Genomic DNA, 27206 nt, shown 5'->3' with positions numbered 1-27206 from the left:
CGCTATATTCCATTCCTGGAATGAGGTTACGTTTTCCGAGCAATATCTCTCGCCGACTCCGCACTGTCCTGATCGTGGCATAGCAGCATTCCGACTAGAGAGAGAACGTAATGAAGAGTTTGAGTTGATTTATTCTTGCTCACAGATGAAACTGAAGAAATGCAGAATTGACATTACTAATCATTGCAAAACACTAATTTAAAATACATAACACGTAATACGTGACATACATAGAATATAGAACAATTTAAAACATTACAGGACATTTTTCATGATGGAAATTGAAATATTAAAATGTGATTTAAAAAATATATTATTTTTGGGAGAACCATTTAAGAGCTAGAGTTATTATACAGTCTGATAGCAGTGGGTAGAGTGGCGTTTCGCAGGCGGTTCGTACGGGCAGTTATACAGGACAGTTGGTGGCTGTTTCTCAGGAGCCTGGTGGTGCAGTTACCTCTTTTTGGAAGGAGCAGATCATTCAGTGGATGGTCAAGAGTGTGCATGTCCTTCACCAGGTGCACTGCAGCCTGCTCTGCAGTGAGGGGAGCTGTGGTTGGACTGCTCCACCTCTGGAGATGATCCTCAAGGCCCTCTGCACCCTGTCTAGTTGGGCCTGCTGCTTTTTACTGCATCCAACTAACAGCACTCCACCGTATTCCAGACAAGGTCTGACCAGTGTAGTATGTCTGTCACCACTGAGGTTAGAGTCTAGATGAAAACCAATATACTTAGTTGTTGTTACCACTGGTACTTCTTGTCCTTCTAGGATTAGTGGTGCGGGTTGTGGGTTCTCTAGAATAATATATCAGAATTTCCACAGACTTTTTCCCATTCAGGAGCATGTTGTTGAATGTGGCCCAGTCTTCCAGCTGCTTTGCCTCCAAGCCCATGGAAATGTCCTCTTTGATGCTGGTTAATGGTATGGCTCGGGACAGCCCTACATCGTCCAGTGTGTCACTGAAGACAACTTTTCAGGTGGACATGTGAAGGAGAAACAGATATCTTGCAACCACACCCCCCTGTGGCACACCAGAGGTGACCTCTGACCAAGGGCTAAAAGTGCCATTTGCCATCACACTCTGCATTCTTCCTGTGGTGTAGCTGTGGAGCCAGGCCAGTAACCTTGGACACAGTTCAATGTCAGACAGATGTTGCAGGAGCTTTGCGTGATCTACTCAATCAAAGGCTTTGGACATATCAGCAAGTAACACCCTCACCATTGTTGTTTTTTTGGAGTCTGTAGCTGTCAGCCAGGAGGTTGTGGCTTTAACAAGGGCGGTAGTAGTGCTGGACTTTGGTAGGTAGGCATACTGATTTGTGCACTCTGATAAAACCCTTGGCATTAGTTTTTTTTTTATGGAGCTCTCCTGGATTTTTCCAAGGAATGACGTCCAGTCGGATTCTGGCTAGGCTTCAATGCTTTCAGAAAGTATTCATACCTCTTGACTTAATCCACATTTTGTTGTGTTACAGCCTGAATTCAAAATGTATTAAATATTTGTTTTCTCTCACCCATCTACACACAATACCCCATAATGACAAAGTGAAAATGTGTTTTTAGAATTTTATTGCACATTTATTTAAAATGAAATACAGATATGTGTCATTTACATAAGTATTCACACCCCTGAGTCAATACTTTGTAGAATCACCTTTGGCAGCGATTACAGCTGTGTGTCTTTCTGGGTAAGTCTCTAAGAGCTTTCCATACCTGGATTGTGCAACATTTGTCCATTATTCTTTTCAAAATTTTTCAAGCTCTGTCAAATTGGTTGTTGATCATTGCTGGACAACCATTTTAAGGCCTTTGCCATAGATTTTCAAGTAAATTTAAGTCAAAACTGTAACTCGCCCACTCAGGAATATTCACTGTCTTCTTGGTAAGCAATTTAAGTGTAGATCTGGCCTTGTGTTTTAGCTTATTGTCCTGCTGAAAGGTGAATTCATCTCCCAGTGTCTGGTGGAAAGCAGACTGAACCAGGTTTTCCTCTAGGATTTTGCCTTTGCTTAGCTCCATTCCGTTTCTTTTTTATCCTGAAAAGCTCGCCAGTCCTTAATGATTACAAGCATACCCATAACATTAAAATATGGAGAGTAGTACTTACTTACTTGTGTTGTATTGGGTGTTCCCCAAACATAACAATTTGTGTTCAGGACAAAAATGTAATTGCTTTGCCACATTTTTTGCAGTATTACTTTAGTGCTTTGTTGAAAACAGGATCCATGTTTTGGAATATTTTTTATTCGGTACAGGCTTCTTTCTTTTCACTCTGTCAATTAGGTTAGTATTGTGGAGTAACTAAAATGTTGTTGATCCATCCTCAGTTTCCTCCTATCACATCCATTAAACTATATAACTGTTTTAAAGTCACCATTGGCCTCATGCTGAAATCCCTGAGTGGTTTCCTTCCTTCTACGGCAAATGAGTTAGGAAGGACGCCTGTATCTTTGTAGTGACCGGTTGTATGGATACACCATCCAAAGTGTATTTCATAACTTCACCATGCTCAAACGGATATTCATTGTCTGCTTATTTTTTAAATATTTTTTTTACCTATCTACCAATAGATGCCCTTCTTTGCAAGACATTGGAAAACCTCCCTGGTCTTTGTCAGGGATGCAAACTAGTCACCTTTCGGCGAAATTCGACGTTTTTAAACCAAAATAGGTGACCTACGTAATTCGTGTAGATCCGATGAGAACGGTTTGGGGGTGGGTTTGGATCACTACTGACGAAGGCTCAGCCAATCGTTACATAACAGCAGAATGCAGCGCAGCACGCTACTGAAGAAAGAGGAGACAACCAACTTACTAGTTACAGCATCAGCGCGCCTCTGGAAAGTCAGCTTGTCAATTACAGCAGCAATTCCCCTGAACGATAACGAAGAGGTAACTTTAGGTGAGAAGCCTGACCACGGAGACCGGGGTGAGAAGGTGATGAAGCGTACTTCATGAGCTGTAACCGAAAAACGACTGGCTTTTGGAAAGTTTGAGGTGAGGCAGAAACTGGTGAACAAGTATTAGCACTGTTAAGTATCTTGCTAGCTGGACCCGTTAGCTAGCCAGAGAAATGTTGGGCAACATTAGCCAACTTATCTGATAAATAATTGAGTTTATGGTGTGATAATTAGCTTGCTAATAAATTTAAACAGCTAACATCGTGTGAGCTAACATTAGTAACCTAACCAATTCGCTATAGTATTAACTGGTATACGACTCCTTGCCGTTGTGCCGAACCCCCCCCCCCCCCCCCTCCTGCCAGAATTCTCCCCACCCTTCTAATGTCCTTACATTTTGTGGCTAGAGCCTAATACTTTCCGTGGCACACATCAGAGTCAAATACTTTCAATAGAATAAACTTCACGTCAGGATAGGCAACCGAAATGAATAATTAATGTATCTATGTTATATTAAACATAGAGGTTCGGGCGACATAGGCAGCCACCCAGGGCGGCATCAAGGGGGCGCCCCCGAAAGCGGGCGCTGAAGGGCGGGTTCGCCTAGGGTGCCATACAAGCTAGAACCGCCACAGTGTAGCCCAAATATATAGTTTTTGTTGTGTTGAATTTGACAGTAACATGTGTGAGTGAGGGGGGATTATACTTTTTTTTACTCAGTGAACATTATTTTTGCACACATGTAGCCTTGTGCACTTGATCGATGTCTATAGTAGCCACTATAATAGAGCAAAAATAGAATGCCTGTTTGTTTCATTCTATTTTTACTTTAACATTTTCCCAAGTGCAATATTTATGTGTGGTCACAAGCGTTCTATTATAAAGGCTATAATGGATAACTGCAATATTAATGTGTTGTTTTTTTTCAAGTGTCATTTGCAGTAAAGTCTTGGCAACAAATAACATTGGATTGCTTTCTTTACATTTTTTAACTGTGAGTTAGGTTCACATGAACCACTTTTTATTTTACACACAGAGACTGATCATGTAGATCATATTCTTTGTTGTTTAATTAGTTAAAACCTGCATTTCCCCCTAGCAGGGATTGTTTGCATGTTTGAATGCAACAACAAAAAAGTGTCACCTTTTTGGGACCTCACCAGTTTGCATCCCTGCTTTGTGGTTGAATCTGTGTTTGAACTTTCCAGCTCGACTGAGGGATAATTGTATGTGTGGAATACAGAGATGAGTTAGTCATTAAAAAATCATGTTAAACACTATTGTTGCACACAGAGAAAGTCCATGTAACTTATTATATGACTTGGGTACGTGGGACGGTAGCGTCCCACCTGGCCAACATCCAGTGAAATTGCAGAGCGCGAAATTCAAAAATACTCAATTCAAATATTTAACATTCTTGAAAATATGTGTTATACATCAAAATAAAGCTTAACTTCTTGTTAATCCAGCCGCTGTGTCAGATTTCAAAAAGGCTTTACGGCGAAAGCATATCATGAGTTTATCTGAGGACAGCGCCCAGCACACAAAACATTACATACAGTTACCAAACAAGTAGATTAGTCGCCAAAGTCAGAAATAGCAATAAAATGAATCACTTACCTTTGATGATCTTCATATGGTTGCACTCATAAGACTCCCAATTACACAATAAATGTTTGTTTTGTTTGATAAAGTCCCTCTTTATATCCAAATACCTCAGTTTTGTTGGCACGTTTTGTTCAGTAATCCAATGGCTCAAAGGCAGTCACAACAGGCAGATGAAAAATCCAAATAGTACCGGTAAAGTTCGTAGAAACATGTCAAACGATGTTTATAATCAATCCTCAGGTTGTTTTTAGTCATAATAATCAATAATATTTCAACCGGACAATAGCTTCGTCAATATAAAAGAAAAACAAGAAAGGCGCACTCTCGGCCGTGCGCAGCAAACAGGTCTGGGGACTTCCCAGGGTCCACTCACTCAGAGTGGTCTTACTCCCTTATTTTTCAGAATACAAGCCTGAAACAATTTCTAAAGACTGTTGACATCTAGTGGAAGCCATAGGAAGTGCAATTTGAGTCCTAAGTCATTGGATACTGTATTCAATAGAAAACTACAAACATAAAAAAATCCCACTTCCTGGATGGATATTTCTCAGGTTTTCGCCTGCCATATGTTTTATACTCAGACCTTTTTTTAACAGTTTTGGAAACGTTAGAGTGTTTTCTATCCAAATCTACCAATTATATGCATATCCTAGCTTCTGGGCCTGAGTAACATGCAGTTTACTTTGGGCACGCTTTTCATCCGGAGGTGAAAATAGTGCCCCCTACCCTAGAGAGGTTAAGGACATTTTTACCTCTGAACTTATTTAGGCATGCCATAACAAAAGGGTTGAATATTTATTTTATTTTTGTATTAATTTTATTTATTTTTTTAATCAAAAAACACAATTCCACTTTGCCATTATGGGGGGATTGTGTGTAGGCCCGTGACCAAAAAATCTAAATTTTATACATTTTAAATTCAGGCTATAACACAACAAAATTTGGAAAAAGTCAACCATTCTGAAGGCATCTGTAATTGAGGCCACATGCTGCGCTTTCTCCCCAAACCAATTCAGATAAAATAACAGCCTACTCATTGTAGCCTACTCCTCATTTCGTTAACTTTTATTTCCATATTTCTTTTCCAACTTGCATTGCATCAGTGAACTCTCACTCCACTTGCTTGACATTGAGCCTCTTTGCCACTTTGATTGGCAAACATAAACAAAAAGCTACACACCTGAAGGTTCTGGTTGGCTACTGGTCTTTTTATGGGGCGCACGTGCACTTCATAGAAACTACATTAAAGAGTTGAACTTTTATTAAATGAATCATTTGAAATGTCATGGCATATCCGGGTATGCAACAATGTCACATGGGGGGGGGGGGTCCCTAGACCAAGTTTGTGAAACGCTGGAGAATAAAAGGGCTCCATACCAAGCCACGATCAGTATGCAAATGTGGAACGTTGCAGACAGAAATGCCATAGCATCACAGGAAGCTGCTGAGGTGAGGACGGCTCATAATAATGGCTGGAATGAGGTGAATGGTATCAAACGCATTAAAATCATGTATTTGATGTGTTCGATAGCATTCCTTTAATTCCGTTCCAGCCATTACTATGAGCCTGTCCTCCCCAATTAAGGTATTACTGGCAGACTGTCATAGATAGAGATGCCTCGATTCATGATTCAGTCGAACAACTCCGTCGATTCTATTTCATTCCCATCTACTCTAATAAAAACCAAAACTGACTAGTAAAATATGTAATGCATATTGTAGCCCTATGCAGTGCCATTGTTACACAACTCACAACTATCTGTCCAACTCCCAGAGTCTGACTATGTTTGTTCATTACATTTAGAGCACCACACGACTCTGAAGGTATGTGTCCAAATCTTATCTTTCATGTATTATTTTGATTGTCCCATGTTATGCTTGTTAGGTGTTAGGGCCTTTTATAACAGCGAATTGTAGGCCTATAGTTTGAGTGATTAATAGTAGAACTTACTCAATTAAAACATCTGTAGGCTACTTACACTTGAGTCTAGGAACATACCACACTGAAAATATCTATGTAGTAGATACGTCAACTTTCAGAATGATACCTTTGAGAAGGGGTACTATTTGTGAAGTTAAACATTGCCTGGACATTTTGTTATGAAAGACCCCTAAATGTTGTAAAACATACAGTAAAATTGTGTCTGTGTAAATTTAAGATTCTTGTTTGCTATTTATAACCTCACAATGTAATTTATTCTCAATTGCATTTTGTTTCTCATATCTGATCTGTCCCATCTCCTCTCAATCCCTCATTCATTGGTCACCAGAACACACAAGGCAGCCATTGCTGGGAAAATGCAGGGCCAGAGAGAGAAGACATTCATATTGATCCTCGTTGCTGCGCTCTCTCACAGGGTAAGAGTTTTGACCAAACACATTTTTTTGGGGTCATGAGATTGAAATGATAGAACCCAGATGTGGAAAAAGTATCCGATTGTCATACTTGAGTAAAAGTATAGATACCCTACCGTTCAAACGTTTGGGGTCACTTAGAAACATGAAATTAGTTGCAAAATGAATAGGAAATATAGTCAACACGTTGACAAGGTTATAAATAATGATTTTTAATAGAAATAATAATTGTGTCCTTCAAACTTTGCTTTTGTCAAATAACCCTCCATTTGCAGCAATTCTAGCTGTGCAGACATTCAGCATTCTAGTTGTCAATTTGTTGAGATAATCTGAAGAGATTTCCCCTCATGCTTCCTGAAGCACCTCCCACAAGTTGGATTGGCTTGTTGGGCACTTCTTACGTACCATACGGTCAAGCTGCTCCCACAACAACTCAATAGGGTTGAGATCCCACTTTACCACCACCAAAGTGTCCCCAGACCATCACATTGCCTCCACCATGCTTGACAGATGGCGTCAAGCACTTCTCCCGCATCTTTTAATTTTTTCTGCGTCTCACGAATGTTCTTCTTTGTGATCCGAACACCTCAAACGTAGATTTGTCTGTCCGTAACACTTTTTTCCAGTGTCTGTTAATTTGCCCATCTTTTCTTTTTATTGGCCAGTCTGACATATGGCTTTTTCTTTGCAACTCTGCCTAGAAGGCCTGGCATCTCGGTGTCACCTCTTCACTGTTGACATGGAGAGTGGTGTTTTGCGGGTAGTATTTAATGAAGCTGCCAGTTGAGGACTTGTGAAGCGTCTGTTTTTCAAACTAGACACTAATGTACTTGTCCTCTTGCTCAGTTGTGCACCGGGGCCTCCCACTCCTCTTTCTATTCTGGTTAGAGCCAGTTTGCGATGTTCTGTGAAGGGAGTAGTACACAGCGTTGTATGAGATCTTCAGTTTCTTGGCAATTTCTCGCATGGAATTGCCTTCATTTCTCAGAACAAGAATAGACTGACAAGTTTCAGAAGAAAGTTATTTGTTTCTGGCCATTTTGAGCCTGTTATCGAACCACAAATGCTGAATCTCCAGGTTCTCAAGTAGTCTTAAGATGGACAGTTTTATTGCTTCTTTAATCAGCATACACCAGTTTTCAGCTGTGCTTACAGAATTGCAAAAGGGTTTTCTAATGATCAATTAGCCTTTTTAAATGATAAACTTGGATTAGCTAACACAACGTGCCATTGGAACACAAGAGTGATGGTTGCTGATAACGGGCCTCTATACCTTATGTAGATATTCCATAACAAATCAGCCGTTTCCAGCTACAATACTCATTTACAACATTAACAATGTCTACACTGTATTTCTGATCAATTTTATGTTATTTTAATGGACAAAAAAAAGGCTTTTCTTTCAAAAACAAGGACATTTCTAAGTGACCCCAAACTTTTGAACGGTAGTGCACCTTAATAGAAAGTTACTCAAGTAAAAGTGAATGTCACCCAGTAAAATACTACTTGAGTAAAAAATAATTTGGTTTTAAATATACTTAAGTATCAAAAGTAAATGTAATTGCTAAAATATTCTTAAGTATCAAAAGTAGAAGTAAAAGTATAAATAATACATTCCTTATATTAAGCAAAACAGACAGTACCATTTTCTTGTTTTTAAAATGTATTTATAGCCAGGGGCACACTCCAACACTCAAACATTATTTGCAAAAGATGCATTTGTGTTTAGTGAGTCCGCCTGACAATAGGCAGTAGGGATGACCACGAGTTCTCTTGATAAGTGATTGAATTTCACAATTTTCCTGTCCTGCTAAGCATTCAAAATGTACTTTTGGTTGTCAGGGAAAATGTATGCAGTAAAAAGTACAATATTTTCTATAGGAATGTAGTGAAGTAAAAGTAGTTAAAAATGTAAAAAGTAAAGTACAGATACCCCAAAAAACTACTTAAGTAGTACTTTAAAGTACTTTTTTAAAAGTACTTTACACCACTGATTGAACCAGCCATACTGTAAGGACATACTTCTGGGCCGGTTTCCCAGATCCAGAGTGAGCCTATTCCTGGACTCTCCATTGAGCATGATTTTTAGTTAAGGACTAGGCTTTACTCTGGGTCTGGGAAACTGGCCTTGATGTACTTCATTTGAAAAGTGCTTGAATTTGAACTTGGCAAATTAGTATTGTATTGTCATAAAATATTGAGTGCTATATATTGTTACACTGCTACCTGTATTAAAAAAGGTAGCAATTCTCTTTACTATTACAGGTGACTCAGGCAAAGGTAATGGACATGGTTCCTAATGCCGTGGATGACCAGTACACTCACTGTCGGGAGCAGATGTTGAAGAAGGTTGTGGAAGGGGGTCTGCTGGAAGAAGAACTGAAAGGCAGTATAGAGTATAGTTCTGCCTGGCAGGCAAAGCAGTGTACAAAATTGATCCCGGGAGGTGTAAAGCAACACACAGATGCATTGGTGGCTTATGGACATGGGGGAAATGTGTTCAGAAAGATTTTCAACCAAGCAGTGGAGACTCAGGGTGGGAATGTCACTGTCTATAACGGCAACTTCCGGTTCAAATCCCTCCACTTCCTTCTAATGGATGCCATGAGGCTTTTGAAGACAGAGAACTGCCAAACTGTGTTTCGTGGCCCAAGCAAAGAGTATGAGGCACAAATAGGGTCAGAAGTGCGATTTGGGAGGTTTACCACAACCAAGGCCAAACGTTCCGACGCGGAGGAAGCTGCTTCAGACAGTGGGATCCTTTTCAACATTATTTCCTGCACTGTAGTCAACATTGATGAGTACACTTGCTTTTCAGACAGCATTGATCAGCTGATATCCCCAGCAGAGGTGTTTAGGGTGGCAGAGGTAAACAATGTAAGAAATAAAGATCACGAGTACAGAGAGATCGTTTTGACAAGTTCAAGGACTCACAGCATTGACAGCATCCACGACTGTTACCTCTTCCCCAGGTGAGGACATGTTATGTAAGCGAAAAGGTATGACAACATTAGACTACCAAACAGGTGTAGACGATAGAGGTCGACCGATTATGATTTTTCAACGCCGATACCAATACCGATTATTGGAGGGCCAAAAAAGCCGATACCGATTAATCGGACAATTAATTAATTTTTTAAATTTGTAATAATGACAATTACAACAATACTGAATGAACACTTATTTTAACTTAATATAATACATCAATAAAATAAATTTAGCCTCAAATAAATAATGAAACATGTTCAATTTGGTTCAAATAATGCAACAAAAAAAGTGTTGGAGAAGAAAGTAAAAGTGCAATATGTGCCATGTAAGAAAGCTAACGTTTAAGTTCCTTGCTCAGAACATGAGAACATATGAAAGCTGGTGGTTCCTTTTAACATGAGTCTTCAATATTCCCAGCTAAGAAGTTTTAGGATGTAGTTATTATAGGAATTATAGGACTATTTCTCTCAATACCATTTGTATTTCATTAACCTTTGACTATTGGATGTTCTTATAGGCACTTTAGTATTGGAGTGTAACAGTATAGCTTCCGTCCCTCTCCTCACTCCTACCTGGGCTCGAACCAGGAACACATCGACAACAGCCACCCTCGAAGCAGCGTTACCCATGCAGAGCAAGGGGAACAACCACTCCAAGTCTCAAAGCGAGTGACGTTTGAAACGCTATTAGCACGCACCCCGCTAACTAGCTAGCCATTTCACATCGGTTACACCAGCCTAATCTCGGGAGTTGATAGGCTTGTAGTCATAAACAGCGCAATGCTTGAAGCACAACGAAGAGCTGCTGGCAAAACGCACTAAAGTGCTGTTTGAATGAATGAATGCTTACAAGCCTGCTGCTGCCTAGTCAGCCTGCTCTATCAAATCATAGACTTAGTTATAACATAATAACACACAGAAATACGAGCCTTAGGTCATTAATATGGTCGAATCCGGAAACTATCATCTCGAAAACAAGACGTTTATACTTTCAGTGAAATATGGAACCGTTCCGTATTTTATCTAACGGGTAGCATCCATAAGTCTAAATATTCCTGTTACATTGCACAACCTTCAATGTTATGTCATAATTAGGTAAAATTCTGGCAAATTAGGCGGCCCAAACTGTTGCATATACACTGACTGCGTGCAATGAACGCAAGAGAAGTAACCCAATTTCACCTGGTTAATATTGCCTGCTAACCTGGATTTCTTTTAGCTAAAAATGCAGGTTTAAAAATATATACTTTTCTGTATTGATTTTAAGAAAGGCATTGATGTTTATGGTTAGGTACACATTGGAACAATGATACGCACCGCATCGATTATATGCAACGCAGGACACGCTAGATAAACTAGTGATATCATCAACCATGTGTAGTTAACTAGTGATTATGATTGATTGATTGTTTTTTATAAGATAAGTTTAATGCTAGCTAGCAACTTACCTTGGCTTACTGCATTCGCGTAACAGGTAGGCACCTCGTGGAGTGCAATGTAATCAGGTGGTTAGAGCGTTGGACTAGTTAACTGTAAGGTTGCAAGATTGAATCCCCCGAGCTGACAAGGTAAAAATCTGTCGTTCTGCCCCTGAACGAGGCAGTTAACCCACCGTTCCTAGGCCGTCATTGAAAATAAGAATGTGTTCTTAACTGACTTGCCTAGTTAATCTTTATTTAAATAAAGGTGTAAAAAAAATTGGCCAAAACGGTGTCCAAAAATACCGATTTCCGATTGTTATGAAAACTTGAAATCGGCCCTAATTAATCGGCCATTCCGATTAATCGGTCGACCTCTAGTAGACGACACAAGAGTCAAGTGGTTTTAAAATGTCTACCTTATTCTGTGGAGAATGAACGTCTGTCTTTGTCTGTTTGGCTCACCAGATCTACAAGTACGAATCTTCCATCAATCATCCCCAAAGGCTCCTCTACTCAATGGCTTGGCAGTAGCCTGTCTGTTCTTGTGGTTGTATCTCTCTCTATCTCCCTGATCACCAGGACTGATCATCTCTGATAAACTAAAGTGTTGAATGATAATAGATGCGGTAAAGAAGTCAATGGAACGCAGACCGTGGGGGATAGAAGGACGCACATTCAACCAATCTGATCTAACAAAATAGATATTTGTCAAATTATCATTTTTTATGTATTGTAACATGCCTTCAATGTGCTTACTAAAGTTTGATTTGGATCTGTCTGTTTTCACGGCATAACATTTAGAAATAGTCCCTTTCAGGTTTAGTAGAAGTGACTGCTAAAGGCTAACTCCCATTCGTATAGACCGGTAGCATAGCTAGCATAGAGAAATCGATGGTGGTAGTAAGTCGTTTTTTAACTGTAATGCAGTTTCTTGGTGATGATGACATCAACATGTATTCGGGTTGACATCCATACCAGCATTATTCTCAGATTTTTACCTCAACATAGTGTGAAACACACAAACAATAGCCTAAATGTAGGCTAATTTTGCTGGTGGCCATTGAGGAGATTCTGAATCTTTTCCCCACGACATCTTTTCCCCCATGCGTTTCCATGGCATTTTCATTGTTTTGGTTGAGTTCCAATGACTTCTTCACTGCATCTATTGAAAAGGACAAACACACACACACAGACACACACACTTGCATGTATGTAATATCAGTGCACACAGACACAGATATTCATCAAATGTGACAAAGCGCCAACCTGTCAAACCCCTCTTAGCATAATGATATTCTCTTGAAAAATGTATTTCTTTGCATTTTATTGTTTTTGGGAAAAAAAATATCATGGTGAATAGATAATATTAGAAAATACGTTTTAAACATTGTGGTATGCATTTAGCACATATTGGTATCACAACAATTGACTGTGGGTGGTGTCCAGTTTTCATAGATGTAATTTAATTTTCCTCTTGTTTTGTTATCGAATAAAGAAACAAGTTGAGCATTTTTGAGTGTTGTATAGGACACCTTTTGCATCTACGCATTGAGATGGGGTGGGAGGGAGTGATTTAATTATCTAAACATTTAATAAATCAAAGTAGTAAGCTTTTCCAGCTGGAAATGACTTTACAAACATTGGGGTGATAAGCATGTACATTGAATTAATGATGTAAGGCTCATAACCTGACAGTCCAGACAAACAGTATGTATGACCTCGTAATATTTAGGTTGTGTAATATGTCTGAGGGGAAATGACTGTCATACCTATGAGGGATGTGGACAGAGAGTGCCCTTTCTCCAAGCTCAAGCCATGCTCAAAATTACAGTAGCACTAGCCTTTAGGTCTTAGTTACAAAGTTTTCGCACTGACTCAATCACAGCTGGAGCAACACATGTTTTGGCTAATATTTCATCCTTATCCTGGAACCTGCATGTTGTGCCGGCTTTTGTTCCAGCCCAGCACCAGCTCACTGGAACAACTAATCAACCGATCATAAAACCCTTGATTTATTTGAATCAGATGTTTTAGTACTGTTGACTGCAATGCTTCCCACAGTTGTGTCAAGTTAGCTGGATGTCAATTGGGTAGTGGACCATTCTTGATATACATGGGAAACTGCTGAATGTGAAAAACCCAGCAGCGTTGCAGTTCTTGACACCCTCAAACTGGTGCGCCTGGCACCTACTACCAAACCCCGTTCAAATGCATTTAAATATTTTGTCTTGCCCATTCACCCTCTGAATGGCACACATACACAATCCATGTCTCAATTGTCTTACGGATCAAAAATCCTTCTTTAACCTGTCTTCTCCGCTTCATCTACACTGGTTGAAGTGGATTTAACATGTGACATCAATAAGGCATCCTAGCTTTGACCTGGATTCAACTGTTCACTCTATGTCATGGAAAGAGCAGGTGTTCCTAATGTTTTGTGCACTTAGTGTACAATACAAACCTTGCCACTCTATACCAAAACAACAGCCTACCTTTTGGTTGCTCGTTGTAGCCTACTCCTTCTCATTTCGTTAACTTTTATTTCCATATTTTTTCCCAATGTGCATTGCATCAGTGAACTCTCACTCCACTTGCTTGACAATGAGCCTCTTTGCCACTTTGATTGGCCAACACAAACAACAAGCCTCACCCCTGAAGGCTTCTGGTTGGCTACTGGTCTTTTTGGGGGAGGCGCACGTGCACTTCATAAAAACGACATTATTAAATTAATCATTTGAAATGTCATGGCATATCCGGGTATGTAACAATGTCACATGGATTTTTTTATTTAATTTAGAAAAGTTTTGAAGTGTTAAAAAGACGCCTGTATATTTTTTATGTATGTTTTATGTATTTTTTATAACAGTGCACATCCCTAGCAGAAGAATAAACGTTTTTTTTTGCATAGAATTAAGCAGAAAGATTATGGCTCTAGATTTTGCAAGACAAAGTGTGTGCGTGTGTGAGAGAGAGAAAGAGATGATGTACAGTATCTAGAGAGTAACAGGAAGTGTTTTCTCTGATGCTACAGACCTCTGAGGGAGTGAGACAATTCAACGGACTGTTAAACAAGTTCAGAAGGTGAGACTGAAAATCTAGCAAATTATTATTTGGATATTCAATTTCTTATGGTTATTTACAAATCGATGCAATAGCCCAAAGTTCTCTGTATCGAGCATAGGAAAAAACTCAAACAAGGAAATGAAATAGGCTAGTGGCAACTTAATTAAGAAACAATACTAATGTGTCATGCAATTAAGGTATGCATTTAAGGAAATATACTGCTAAAGTATATGGTCACAAATTAACAATATCTTTGCAGTGTGTATAATCATACTGTCACGTCTGCTCCCGCTCTTCCCTTCCCCTGGCGCTTGAGGGCGCCAGATTACCCTGCATCACACGCTCCTGCCATCTATCACCCACACCTGCCTTCCCTCGTCACTTACATCAGCATTATTGGACTCACCTGGACTCACTTATGTCCTGTTAACTTCCTCCCCTATTATTGTCAGTTCACTAGCTCTGTTGCTTCATTGTATTGTTTTTGTCCTTGTATTTGTTTCTGACGCTGTTCCTGTCTCGTCTCTGTCCGTTATAATTAAATGTTTTACTCCCCGTACCTACTTCGTCTCTCCAGCGTCATTCTGTGTGACACATACAGCAACATGATCATTTAGCAACCTTTGACAAGAAATAAGAAGCAGGAAGTCAACCTCTAGATGGGGTAGCCTACAGTTAACAGGGACTATAATGTTTTAGGAACTTGGGTGGTTTTCATAACCTGATTTTGAGTTGATTCTACTACTTATACAGTTATAATGTAAAGGTAACATTGCAATATATGTTCATCCGTGATGTTTTTCTCCACAGGGGCACAGCATGGTGACTGTCCCTCGGTCTCCTCTCCTTGTTGGGGGTCAGAGGGGAAGTGGCTCCAAATTTCGACAACTGTAAAGATACTTTCTTCAGAAATACCTCCAGTGTCCGGTCTGAATGTAGCTCTCCACACAGGGCTTAGCGAATCCTGCGCAATGTATCTCTGCTTAAAATGCTTCTTCTCCTGCATACATCTGTCAGAGAAACGGTAACCACTATTACTTTGCCACTCTGTATGTGTAACAGTACTCTTCTTGCGTTGTGTACAATCAATCCTCGACACGAACTCCAACGTGTAGCACCAGTCATGGAGATTTATTCTGATAGGAACAGCACAAAATTGCACGTCATGCAATGCACGGCTCACCATCCAAACTCTGCACTCACGCACGCTGGTTTGGTGCTTGTTCACTGGGCATGTAGTTACCAAAATAATACAATTACAATATAATATCTTTAACAATGTACCTGATAGGAACAGCACAAAATTGCACGTCATGCAATGCACGGCTCACCATCCAAACTCTGCACTCACGCACTGTACAAAATATATGAACCCCCCCCCCCCACCAGACACAGTAAGTTGCTAGTGTAAGAAATTGTATTAGATACTGGTAACTTGTTTTAACAACTTCTTAACACTAGCTATACTTGACACAACATGCACCCATCCCCCACTATACCCTCACACTTTGTACCCTTATAAATAACCACAGACCCACACACACTCCCCTCCCCCATGAATAGGCCCCTGTGAAAACAAACGCACATGCATTCTGCTCAAGGATGAGACTTTAAGACAAAGAACTGTGTGAAGAGCCAATGGAACGTCGACATCAGGCCCGGACAGGACTACCCACGACCCAGATCGACCAATCGGAAGGCCAGACTACAAGATCAACCTACTTTACTTGTTGCCTATATAACCAGTACAAACTGTTTAGAGCGCTCTTTTTTCCGACGATTCCATACGAGTCAGACAGAAGGGGCCGTGCTGCACGATTTCAAAGATATTTTTACATGTGAATAAACTGCCTTATTATACAATTATCCACCTCGTCCTATGTCTCAACTTGATCTCCTGTCTCCAGTAAACGTTTTATCAACAAAACTTGGTATGCATAGGATGGTTTGTTAAAACCTTTGAATTCGGTCCATAGAAAGTTGATGAGACAGGAGACGATTGGAGAAAGATTCCAGAAGGAGGGGTGACCTGTCCGCAGGAGACATCGGTGATTCAACTCGCCTCAAGAATACTGATCAAAGAGCTCGACAAATATAAGGTAAGCAGAACCTGTTAAATCGAAATCTGCATATTATATTATAGTCAAATACCCAAATTAAGATCAGTGTTTCTGAGGCTGAGTATGGATTTCTGTTAAATTTTATGTGAAAACTGTCCGTAACCGAAGGCATTGTGTAAAGATATCTGCGAAGTATAAGATCAAGTCGTATTAGTAATCTGGAACTAGTTGAATGGTGCTTCAATTAGGAGTATCGGAGAGAAATCTAAGCTTGATGTAGTGTTGAAATGTAATGTAATCTGTTCAAGTCGTATTAGTAATCTGGGACTGGTGGAAATGGCACCCCACTAGGCGCATCGGTGATAAAACTAAGCTTGACATTTCGGGATTCAAGTCGCATTAGTAATCTGGGGCTAGTGGAAAAGGCACCCCACTGGGAGCATTGGAGAGAAATCTAAGCTTGAACTAAGAGTATAGGAATTAAACCTGAACTCTCCAAATTAATGTGAGTGATTGAACGTTCCACGAGGCTGATTGTTGCTAATTACTGATAAAAGTGACCGCTGAGTCAAAATGTTTAGGCTGTTGTGAAGCTATTGTGCTGATAAGTTGACTTGTTTCTTCCCTCTTGTGCTGTTGGTTTTGCCATAAGGACTAGAAATCATTTGATAATTATTCTAGAAGCGCTAGGATATACTAATATATTGTCCCAAAAGGACACGTTTGAAATACTTTGGGAAAGTATTTAATTAATTAGTTGAATATGTGATAATAATATTTTTTGAGAAAAATGAGTCCTAGAATTAATTAAATAATTATTCTAGAAACGCTTGAATTTACTAACATATTGTTCCAAAAGGATATTGCCGAAATACTTTGGCAAAGTATTTAATTAATCAAAAAAGTGAAAAACAATAATACATTTTGGGAAAAAGTTCCCAAAATCTTTATTCCAATTATTTTAGGAGCGTTTGAATATACTAATATATGGTTCCAAAAGGATATAGCTGAAATATTGTTGGAAAACGAAAAAATAAAAAATAGAATAGACCCAGACATAGCTTAATTACAAAATGGCCACGACCACCGTCCCCAAACACAAATTCAATGAATACTTAGATCAGAGAATAAAAGACAGAGCAGGGGGAAAGATTCAGTATAAAATAGTTAAAAAGGTGTGGGAAGAAGTGAGACTAAAATGGACGCAGGCAGGTTACCTTAGTGGGGCTGCCCCATCAAAAGGGCAACTCCTCACTATGGAGAAAGAATTAGAGGAAGTAGTGAAGGAAGGGATAGAAAGTGAAGTTGAAAGGAATAAGAACCACTTATTCACAAAGGAAGGTACAAAACATAGGGAGAAAGCAGAGGAAGAACTAAAAATAGGCACGTGGGCGATTGAAGAAATCAGAAGAGCACTCCCTTACAGAAAACCTGACATGATGGGGGTGGTCACTGGAGCCCCAACTGACACCAAAGAGGGCATGTCCAACAATAATGACGCCCCACCTACCACCACAGCAGCCCCATCGGCCCCAACCCATCTATACCCAGAACTGCCACAGGGAGAGAAAATAACACCACCTCCATATTTTCAAAATCCATTTACCCACCTCCCTCAAAACCCTTTTCTGACCCCTGCTGTGCTACAGGCACCGGTGTTTGTGGTGCATGAAGGACACCTAAAAGGAAGCATGACTTTGGGGATCCAAGAAGGGCAACTCGTGTGTGAAGAGAGGCCTGATCATCGAGAAAGGGAGGAAAGGGATAGAGCGTACACACAGGGACGTGGGGGGGGGTTCGAACCCCGCCTCACTACAGGGACACGGTGGGTCTCTACCAACCTACCCACAAGGACGGGGTGGTGGGTCTCAACCAGGCCCTTTGAAGAGAGAAGACAGAGAGCTGATTCAGTTTTCTTCCACTCCAAACCCAGACTGGTTTAGAAGCAGAAAAGGGGGGATAGTCAAATAGTCACTGAAGGGTCATGGTCGCCACCAGGACAATGCTCCTCTGGGGCCTCATTAAGAGGAAACCACAGCAAGGACGATGAAGGTGAGAACAGATTAGGACGAGATGAAGAAGAGGTGGAGCGAGACATCAGGGACTCAGTGGCACTGGCCAAATCTATGTTAGAAGATGCTGAACGTGGAGGGGGCTCGTACCATATAGAAGGGGTAATGTTGGGGAAGGTGACGGATTTGGTCGAATCTATCAGACAGTCCGTACGTCTCAGGGAAGAGAACAGCAGGGGTGTCTCGTCCAGGGCAGACTGGGATCCCCAACATGGTGGATGGGGAGGGTCAGAGATGCAGATGCCGTTGAGGCCCACTCCGGACGGAGGGCATGAAGAATACCAACCCTGGAAAATGACAGACCTTACCACTTTGATGGAACAATTACCCAGCCTGCATGGGGGTGCCTCTGCATGGCTCCTTCAACTGCAAACACTGACGTCAGGTCTACGGCTCTGTCTAGGTGACATGAGGGCCCTTCTGGCTAGAGCAACAGACCATACCACCATGAGTGCTCTGATAAGAGATGCAGATCTTGCCACAGCCCCGGCTGCACTGGCCCAGGAAGACTTCCGAGCAGAATTGTGGGCAGTGTTGAGAAGGGCATATCCCACAGAACGAAACCATGCAACCCTTTCATCATTCACCATCAATACAGGGGAACAACCGGCAGCCTACCTCGACAGAGCAAAAACCACATGGAGAACTGTCCACGAAGAACCATATGACCACACTGCCACCACGGTCAGCATGTGGAAGGAGATGGTGGTGAGCGGAGCTCCAAACGAGGTCCGTACTAAACTCAGGGGCACTGTGGGGTTAATGGCACTTCCCCAGGCTCAGTTCAACTCCCATGTGCATCACCACATCACCCAATACAACAAGGATAAGGGGGGGGCTGAAACACAAGTCCAGTCCCTACAGGTACAACTTTTGAAACTGCAACTGAAAGAGGCCCAGAAAGGGGAAAAACCCAAGAAACAGATGGTGGCTGAAGATCAACCAGACATCTCACAAATCATTGAAAAAACGGTTTCACAAATGATACAGCAACAACAACCACCCATGTCGACCCCACAGGGACCTCCCCTACCATCACAACTCCTGGATCAGTCACTACCCATGGTCACCCCACCATACTATCAACCAACACAACAAGGCTATCCTTCAACATGGGGACAACAGCCACGTTACCCATCACCCTGGGGGACAGGTCAAGTACGACCAATGGACTGCTACAATTGTAAACAAACTGGACATATGGCACGTCAGTGCCCATACCCATTGACACCGACCCAACATTACTGGATGGCCAATCGGGCACGACAAACCAACCCAAGAGGACGTGGAGGAGTCAGGCCAATGATGTACCAACCACGGGCAGCCCAGCAACCTGCATACAATCACCCAAACCCAGACCCAAATCAGCAACCTCCTCCTCCTTTCCAGGGCATGTCTGACGAATATGCCCCATGGCCCTGAAGCTGCCCACCACTAACCTACACTCATCATTGACCTGGACTACTGAAGCATCAAAAGCTTTTGCACTCTTGAAAACAGATCTCTCAGTGGCAGCAGCCTTAACAGCACCTGACTAAAAAAAAACAAGTTCCATCTGGATGTTTCTGAAAAAGAAGGATTTACATCATCCATCCTTTTCCAGAAAAAAGAGGGGGAGAGAAGAGTGTTGATGTATCACTCCTCCAAACTGGACCACATTGAAGTAGGACAAACCACATGCTCCAGGTATGTGGCTGCAGTGGAAAAAGATATTGGAAAAACAGCTCATCTGGTAATGTGCCATCCATTGGAAATCCACACCCACCATGGAGTTGCAGCATATCTGATGTGCAAAGAATTCACGTTCAGCGCTGAAAAAAAAAATAATAATAATAATCAAAAAATCAAAAATAACCTTTTGGTAATGGTAGACAGGTTTTCCAAATGGGTCGAGGCAATACCAACAGCACGTGAGGATGCCAGATCAGTCATTAAGTGGCTGCAGACTGAACTCATACCAAGGTATGGAGTTCCAAGGCAAATCCGATCCGACAAACGGGTCCCATTTCAGTAACCAACACCTGAGACAGGTGGAGGAAAGATTGGGTATTGTGCACAAGTTTGGGTTAGTGTACAGGCCACAATCTCAAAAGCCTCGTGAAACGCGCCAATCAAATGTATGTGCAGGTTTGAAGTTGATTTGGGTTGAAGCCCTGCCCCTGGCGTTGATGGCCATGAGAACCTCTCCAGGTGCAGGCACCCATCTCTCTCCTCATGAGATAATGGCTGGAAGAGTCATGCCTGGTCCACCAAGGGAGGGAGGTAATATGCCCGCCCTTGATGTACAACAAATTGTAATGTCTGATTATGTGAGAAAATTGACCGAACTTTCTGCAGCTCTCTCCACACAGATTCACAAGGTCCAAGAGGGGGAGCTGACGGGAGATCCGCCACCACTGAAGGTAAAAAATTGGTGACTGGGTGGGGTTAAAGTCCACAAGAGAAAGTGGCTAGAACCCAGGTGGACTGGACCGTACGAAGTGAGGGAGGTTACTTCACACTCAGTCCAGGTCAAAGGTAAATCAGGCGCACCTTGGCACCACCTCACACATTGCACTCCAGCCCCAATCCCTTCTAGAACACTGACAGAAGTCAGAGCTGATTTAAACAGCTTAAATTCGATTCCAAATGAAGACATTCCTGACTCAGGGGATGCGGCATCAAACTCCGCCTCCCCTGAAAAAGGAACCTCGCCCAGTTAGAGGGACATTTCTCCCTCCCTGGGCAAGGCTAGGGATATCTGGCCCCTTATTTGTGATATTCCTACTGATATTTGGGGTGTCCCTGGGCACTTTCACATGGTTAATAGAATAACTATAACCGGATCCCCATGGATGTATGTTACGGACACTCTAGTCTAACTAGGTAATAACAGATAAAAAAAAAATTATTTTTATAAAACAACAGTTAAAATAAGAAACTAATATGGCTCAAATTGAGAAGGTTGAATAAGAGCGGGTGGAGAGCTGTGCAGAGAATGGACAGAAGATGGCAGTATTGCAGCACTCAACGGTCTCCCAGCCGACGGGGAGCCTGGTTGAATGCTGGTGACATAATTTGGTTTTTGTAGTAAACATTTAGGTTAAGGGTTTCCGTGTTCCCAGAGATAAGATATCTTAAAGGAGTACACTTATATATATATTAGGAGGATTATTTTCTGAGTTTTATTTAGACAAGGGATTTTTTTAAGATAAAGGGTTCTTTTAGTATGTCTAGATATAGTATGGAACACGAATGTAAGGAGGTGATGTAACCTTTTGACCTATCTTCATTGCATTTTCATGTGGTTTGATCACCCACGGGGAAATGTAGTGAGGATAATGAAATTGTGGTCATTTGGAATACTAATTTTGAGGTAAATTGATTATAATAGAGTTTATAACTCTTGACCATAATTGCAATTAACCACAGAGGAGTCAGGTTTCTGTTTTTAAACATTGGCTATGACGGTTTTGAATGGGCTGTTATTTCTTTTGCTAATCTTACCTAAGTCATTATTAAGAGTAGGTAAGGTTGATACCTGGCCAGAGCCAGGTATCAAACGGGAGAGGGGTACATTGTGGTCTAGGATAGGATTGGGGCCTATTGGATAATAAACTAATTAAAAATTAGAAATTACAAATTACTAGCTAACAAATGGGTATAGAAGTTAAATATATAATCAGATAGAACAAATGAGAAACTGTTTGTTAGCCAAACCTGTATGTCCAGGATTCTATGCGTTGCAGGTGAATTAAAGGAGAAGGTGAATCACTCGACCTGGGGGCATATCGCACTTGGAGGGTGAGACACACTGACACTGCCGAATGATCACAGAGTTAAGGAGAAGAACCGTTGCTAATAGAGCTCGGGGATCAACTCCTTAATGAAGAATCCCTGACCCCGACCTCTCAACACTGTGTACGTTCATAGAAGTGAAAGTGTTGCTTGATCTCTGGCTGATGATGTGTTCTCTGGGAGAGGGTGGGGTTTTTACAGGACTGCTTGTAGTCCTGAGCTGTCTGATTAGGATACGATGGGGATGTTACCATCACAGTACTGCCAGTTCCAACGGACCAGGGTTCAGCCGGCCTCCTCCACCACTTCAAGACCAAGTCCCACGCCACCACCTAAGCTCTCCAATCCGGTACAGGTAATAAATGTAAAAGACATCTCAGATAGTGACCAATTGGGGACTGAAACTGGTTATGAGGAAAGGGAGAATATGTGGTTGGCCTACAAAACACTTAATAGAAAGGACTGTGTCGTATGTGGACATGCCAGACCTATTCTGGCTGCTCACCCATTTGCCCTAAGTAATGGGGAAGGTTGGATGTGTATACTGGAAAGTTTAAGCCAAATTCAACCCTGTGTAAAACTCTGAGTCTTGTGTTCCCAGAAGTCCCTCCCCAGAAGGTACCGTGGGGAGTTAAGGCATATGGGGGATATTACAGCTGTATCACTGGTACAGGTAGGGGTATAGACTATGGGAGGCTCCCTACTACTACCTGCATCACTAATGCCACTATTAACTAGAGGTGTTGCTGATGTATGGTGGATGTGTGGACCTGCCAGGCGGTTGACCCCATTTTGAAAGGAAATTGTCGTTGCACATGTGCTTTGGCCAGTCTGATACCACCATTGCCTATTATTGAGGTTATAGCTAACCAACTTCTGGGAGCTGCACATGACACAGAGACTCGGTACCAACCCAGGAGACGGCAGAACCGTGATGCTCCTTGGTCCGAGGGTACAGATAACATGCACACCAACCTGTTGGGGTCCCAATAGGGGTCACCCACGGATACCAGACATCAAACAGGAATGATGGCCTGTGGCATTTATTGCCCATTTTGGCCCAGCTATTGTTGATGCTAAGCAGAATGCCTGAATCAATTATATCTACTATAATCAACAATGATTTGTTAAACTACACCCACACAGCACTTACGGGGATGGCTGAACAATTGGATGCTACCTCTCAAACCAGTAGACAAAATAGACTAGAACTGGACATGATACTGGCCAACCAGGGAGGTGTATGTAAAATGATTGGAGAACAGTGTTGCACGTTTGTTCCTAACAATACTAGTCCGGATGGGAGCATTTCAAAAGCTCTGAGTGGGTTGGCAAGGTTATCAGTGGAGATGAAGGGTCTTGCAGGTGTGGAGGAGAGTGGACTGTTCCCTGGCTGGGTGGTTGGTTTGGTAAGTACACTACAATGATGGTTACTGGATTTCTGACGCTAGTTGTTGTTTTTCTTATGCTCATGTGCTGTGCTGCCTGTATCATACCTTGTTTGAAGAAGTCTGTTACAGATGTGGCAAGGACCTCTGGTATGATGCCGTTGCTTGATGCTCCAGTTGGAGAGGCTGATACGGAATCAAGCTTTCGCAGGAGAGTGGGCCTGACAGAGGAGGACCCTTGGTTTGCTGTAGTAGAGGTTGTCGAATGAATAAAAAGTGATGTTTGTCCTCCCTGTTGTGAAGGTTTGAAGTTCCCGGGTGGCGACGAGCCCACCTGGTACAGGTTGTATAGAGGGATGGACCTGAGGGTTTAACATTTTCTCATTTTTTGGTTAATAATGTGTGATTTTGGACTCAACAAGGCTTTGAGGCGGTCCATGGACAATTGGCAGCTACATCCCTGATGGCATTTCAAAATAGAATCGCGGTTGATATGTTATTGGCAGAACGGGGGGGGGTCTGTGCCATGTTTGGTGAGCAGTGTTGTACTTTCATTCCCAACAACACAGCTACGGATGGGAGTCTGACTGTAGCATTGGAGGGACTTCGTACCCTTAATGATAAGATGAAACAGCATTCTGGAGTGGACACTTCTATGTGGGACTCATGGATGGATGCTTTTGGTAAATATAAGACGCTGGTTTCCTCTATCCTAGTATCTATTTCCGTTTTTGCGGGCATTCTTGTACTTTGTGGATGCTGTTGCATTCCATGTGCGCGCACGCTTGTTAGCTGTGTTATCACTGCCGCCATAGACCCTAATCAGGAAAGGGCCCAAATGTTCCCATTGCTTGATGATGGGGAAGCTGGACCTGTCTATCTATTTGAGGACTAAGAAACTTTTATGTCACGTCTCTTGTGAGACGTGAAGAGGGGGAATTAAAAATGTGTCTTCTGACAAATTTTATCCCATAGCTTTGTCTTTTTTACTTTTATGTAAATTTGTAAGAAATTGTATTAGATACTGGTAACTTCTTAACACTAGCTATACTTGACACAACATGCACCCATCCCCCACTATACCCTCACACTTTGTACCCTTATAAATAACCACAGACCCACACACACTCCCCTCCCCCATGAATAGGCCCCTGTGAAAACAAACGCACATGCATTCTGCTCAAGGATGAGACTTTAAGACAAAGAACTGCGTGAAGAGCCAATGGAACGTCGACATCAGGCCCGGACAGGACTACCCACGACCCAGATCGACCAATCGGAAGGCCAGACTACAAGATCAACCTACTTTACTTGTTGCCTATATAACCAGTACAAACTGTTTAGAGCGCTCTCTTTTCCGACGATTCCATACGAGTCAGACAGAAGGGGCTGCACGATTTCAAAGATATTTTTACATGTGAATAAACTGTCTTATTATACAATTATCCACCTCGTCCTATGTCTCAACTTGATCTCCTGTCTCCAGTAAACGTTTTATCAACACTAGCTAGTACTGGCGGGAATTCTTTACAACAAAATGCACAACCAATATTCTCCAAAAAACACTGCATCTTATGTGTGATGTTCGAATAACATTTACAAACCGGTTGATATAAATTGTACATTTAAATCATCACTTGGGAGTATAAAAATCACTTTTGACGTACAGTGCTTTGCAACCAACAACTTACCGCTGGTTTGGTGCTTGTTCACTGGGACGATTCTGTTACATATGACCGTGGCAGGAGGATCCCTCTGTACTCTGCCTATGAAATGGATATCGAAGGGGTCCCTGGTAGAGGGGTCCATAGTTTATTATGAACCCCAGGTTTGCATTTTACATTTTCATTATCACCTTTTTTAAATGTCCTATAAATTCAGTGCAGCAGCCATTAATGTGACTGGCACCACTACAGAATGATGCAACACATTAGTGTAGTTTAAATATTTACAGTAGAACAGGACATTAGCTGTGGAGCACGTTAGAAAACAATTGAATTCATGCAAGAAGCACTAGAAGGTACTATTTCGTACATTGTAATTTCTGACTAAATAGCAGTAGCTTAGAATACCAGTAATATATTAATGGGTTGTATTGGGCTGCTACCACAAAGCTTGATGTGGAGTGACTAATTTGTAAATGTTTGTATTTTTCAGTTTATGCATTCTGACCTAACACTACAGCAAATGGATAAGAAAGAATCCTTGAGTGAGATCAAGAAATACAACCAAAACAATGGCTGCAGAGAACGCTCTCCACAATACCGACAGAACTAAAAGCTGGGCTGGAGTCAGGCTCTCGATGACAACTTTGGCTCGTATGACCGCGGGCACCTAAACACTGCAGGACACCATGAAGGAGAAGCCTCCAAAGCCACCATGACTCATACCAACGTAGCTCCGCAAGACAGGATGATGAACACCGGGCCATGGAATAGGTACGAGATGAGGCTGAAGGATGTTTTGAGTGCAGGCTGTAGTAAGATGTATGTGGTGACTGGGGTGGTCCCAGGCGACACGTGGGTAGACCAGAACGAGCGAGTCAATGTTCCGAGTCACTACTGGAATGCTTACTGCTGCACCGACAACAACGACAACCCTCTCAGGTCTGGAGGTGCCTTGGGTCCTAACACAGCTCTCAGTGTCAGACCTTGAGACTGAGCTTAGAGGGCTTCTGAAAGTTGACAACAATTTCAACATTTTTAATGGCTGTTATAGACCGACATAGATGTGGACGTGTCTAATATATCTGGTATGATTGTTTTGGATATTGAAATGATGCTTAGGGTATTACGTTTGTTGTTACTATTTAGTATAGGCTAACTCTATAATGATTATATAAGGATGTTTTTGAACCTATAGATTATATTGATGTAGGTCAGTGGCTTTCAAACCTCTCCTCGGGGACCTCCAGATGTTTCACAATTTAGCTCACCTGATTCACCTATTCAACGGCTTGATTATTAGTCGAGACAGGTGTGCTAACCGTGGAATAGTTAAAATACGAGGAATGGCTGGGGGTCCCTGAGAAGAGGTTTGAAAACCCCTAATTTAGGTTACATCAATATTTTAAACATATCCCTGACCATAAATATTGTCCTATTGATCAAATGTGTTGAAAAAGTGTATTACAATTTCAAAACGTATCCTTTGTAGTAATTATTCGTAAAGCGTATATTTGCTTGTTTGGTCACACACAGAGTTGTGCAATCACCTCTTTGTGAATGCTTGTTGCTATGAATCTGTAACACAATAAAGCTTGTTTTGCAAAGTAAATTGTGGAGGGAGGAAATGTGTACACCGACATAAATACAGATTTTTTTTTCACATACTGTTCATGAAGCGGTTGGTACTTTATGTTTAAAGAGATCGGATGAAGATAGCAATACTGTGGGTGGAGATTTGGTCACTGTACCCTCTAGTGGTCGATAAGGTGCATAAACTGGGAAGGAGAATAACAGGGGTTCCTTTACTCGGTCCTGGGGCCACCCCTGGGTGGACGTTTAGTTTTTTGCCCTAGCACTACACAGCTGATTAAAATCATAAAAACTTGATGATTCATTTGTTATTTGTGC

The 27206-nt window shown here is 41.6% G+C and overlaps 1 protein-coding gene and 1 pseudogene across 1 annotated transcript; both read left to right on the top strand.

Moving 5' to 3' along the window:
• The first annotated feature begins 2788 nt into the window (after positions 1-2788).
• LOC120052837 (T-cell ecto-ADP-ribosyltransferase 1-like) lies at positions 2789-12778 on the top strand. The gene is made up of 4 exons (XM_039000023.1): positions 2789-2997; positions 6779-6866; positions 9129-9835; positions 11737-12778. The coding sequence occupies exons 2-4, from the start codon at positions 6807-6809 to the stop codon at positions 11864-11866; spliced, it is 897 nt and encodes a 298-aa protein (XP_038855951.1). The 5' UTR covers positions 2789-2997; positions 6779-6806; the 3' UTR covers positions 11867-12778.
• A 2382-nt stretch (positions 12779-15160) lies between these two features.
• On the top strand, positions 15161-26575 carry LOC120052193 (annotated as a pseudogene).
• The last annotated feature ends 631 nt before the right edge of the window (positions 26576-27206 follow it).

Source organism: Salvelinus namaycush, chromosome 8 (assembly GCF_016432855.1).
Source record: "Salvelinus namaycush isolate Seneca chromosome 8, SaNama_1.0, whole genome shotgun sequence".
NCBI lineage: Eukaryota > Metazoa > Chordata > Actinopteri > Salmoniformes > Salmonidae > Salvelinus > Salvelinus namaycush.
The sequence above is the reverse complement of the archived record's forward strand: the minus strand, read 5'-3'. Positions and strand labels throughout refer to the sequence as shown.

Coding starts and splice junctions, on each gene's coding strand:
- LOC120052837 (XM_039000023.1), top strand. CDS start 6,807: ATGCAGGGCCAGAGAGAGAAGACATTCATATTGATCCTCGTTGCTGCG. Junction 6,867..9,128: donor TTGCTGCGCTCTCTCACAGG/GTAAGAGTTTTG, acceptor TTACTATTACAG/GTGACTCAGGCAAAGGTAAT. Junction 9,836..11,736: donor GACTGTTACCTCTTCCCCAG/GTGAGGACATGT, acceptor TTGGCTCACCAG/ATCTACAAGTACGAATCTTC.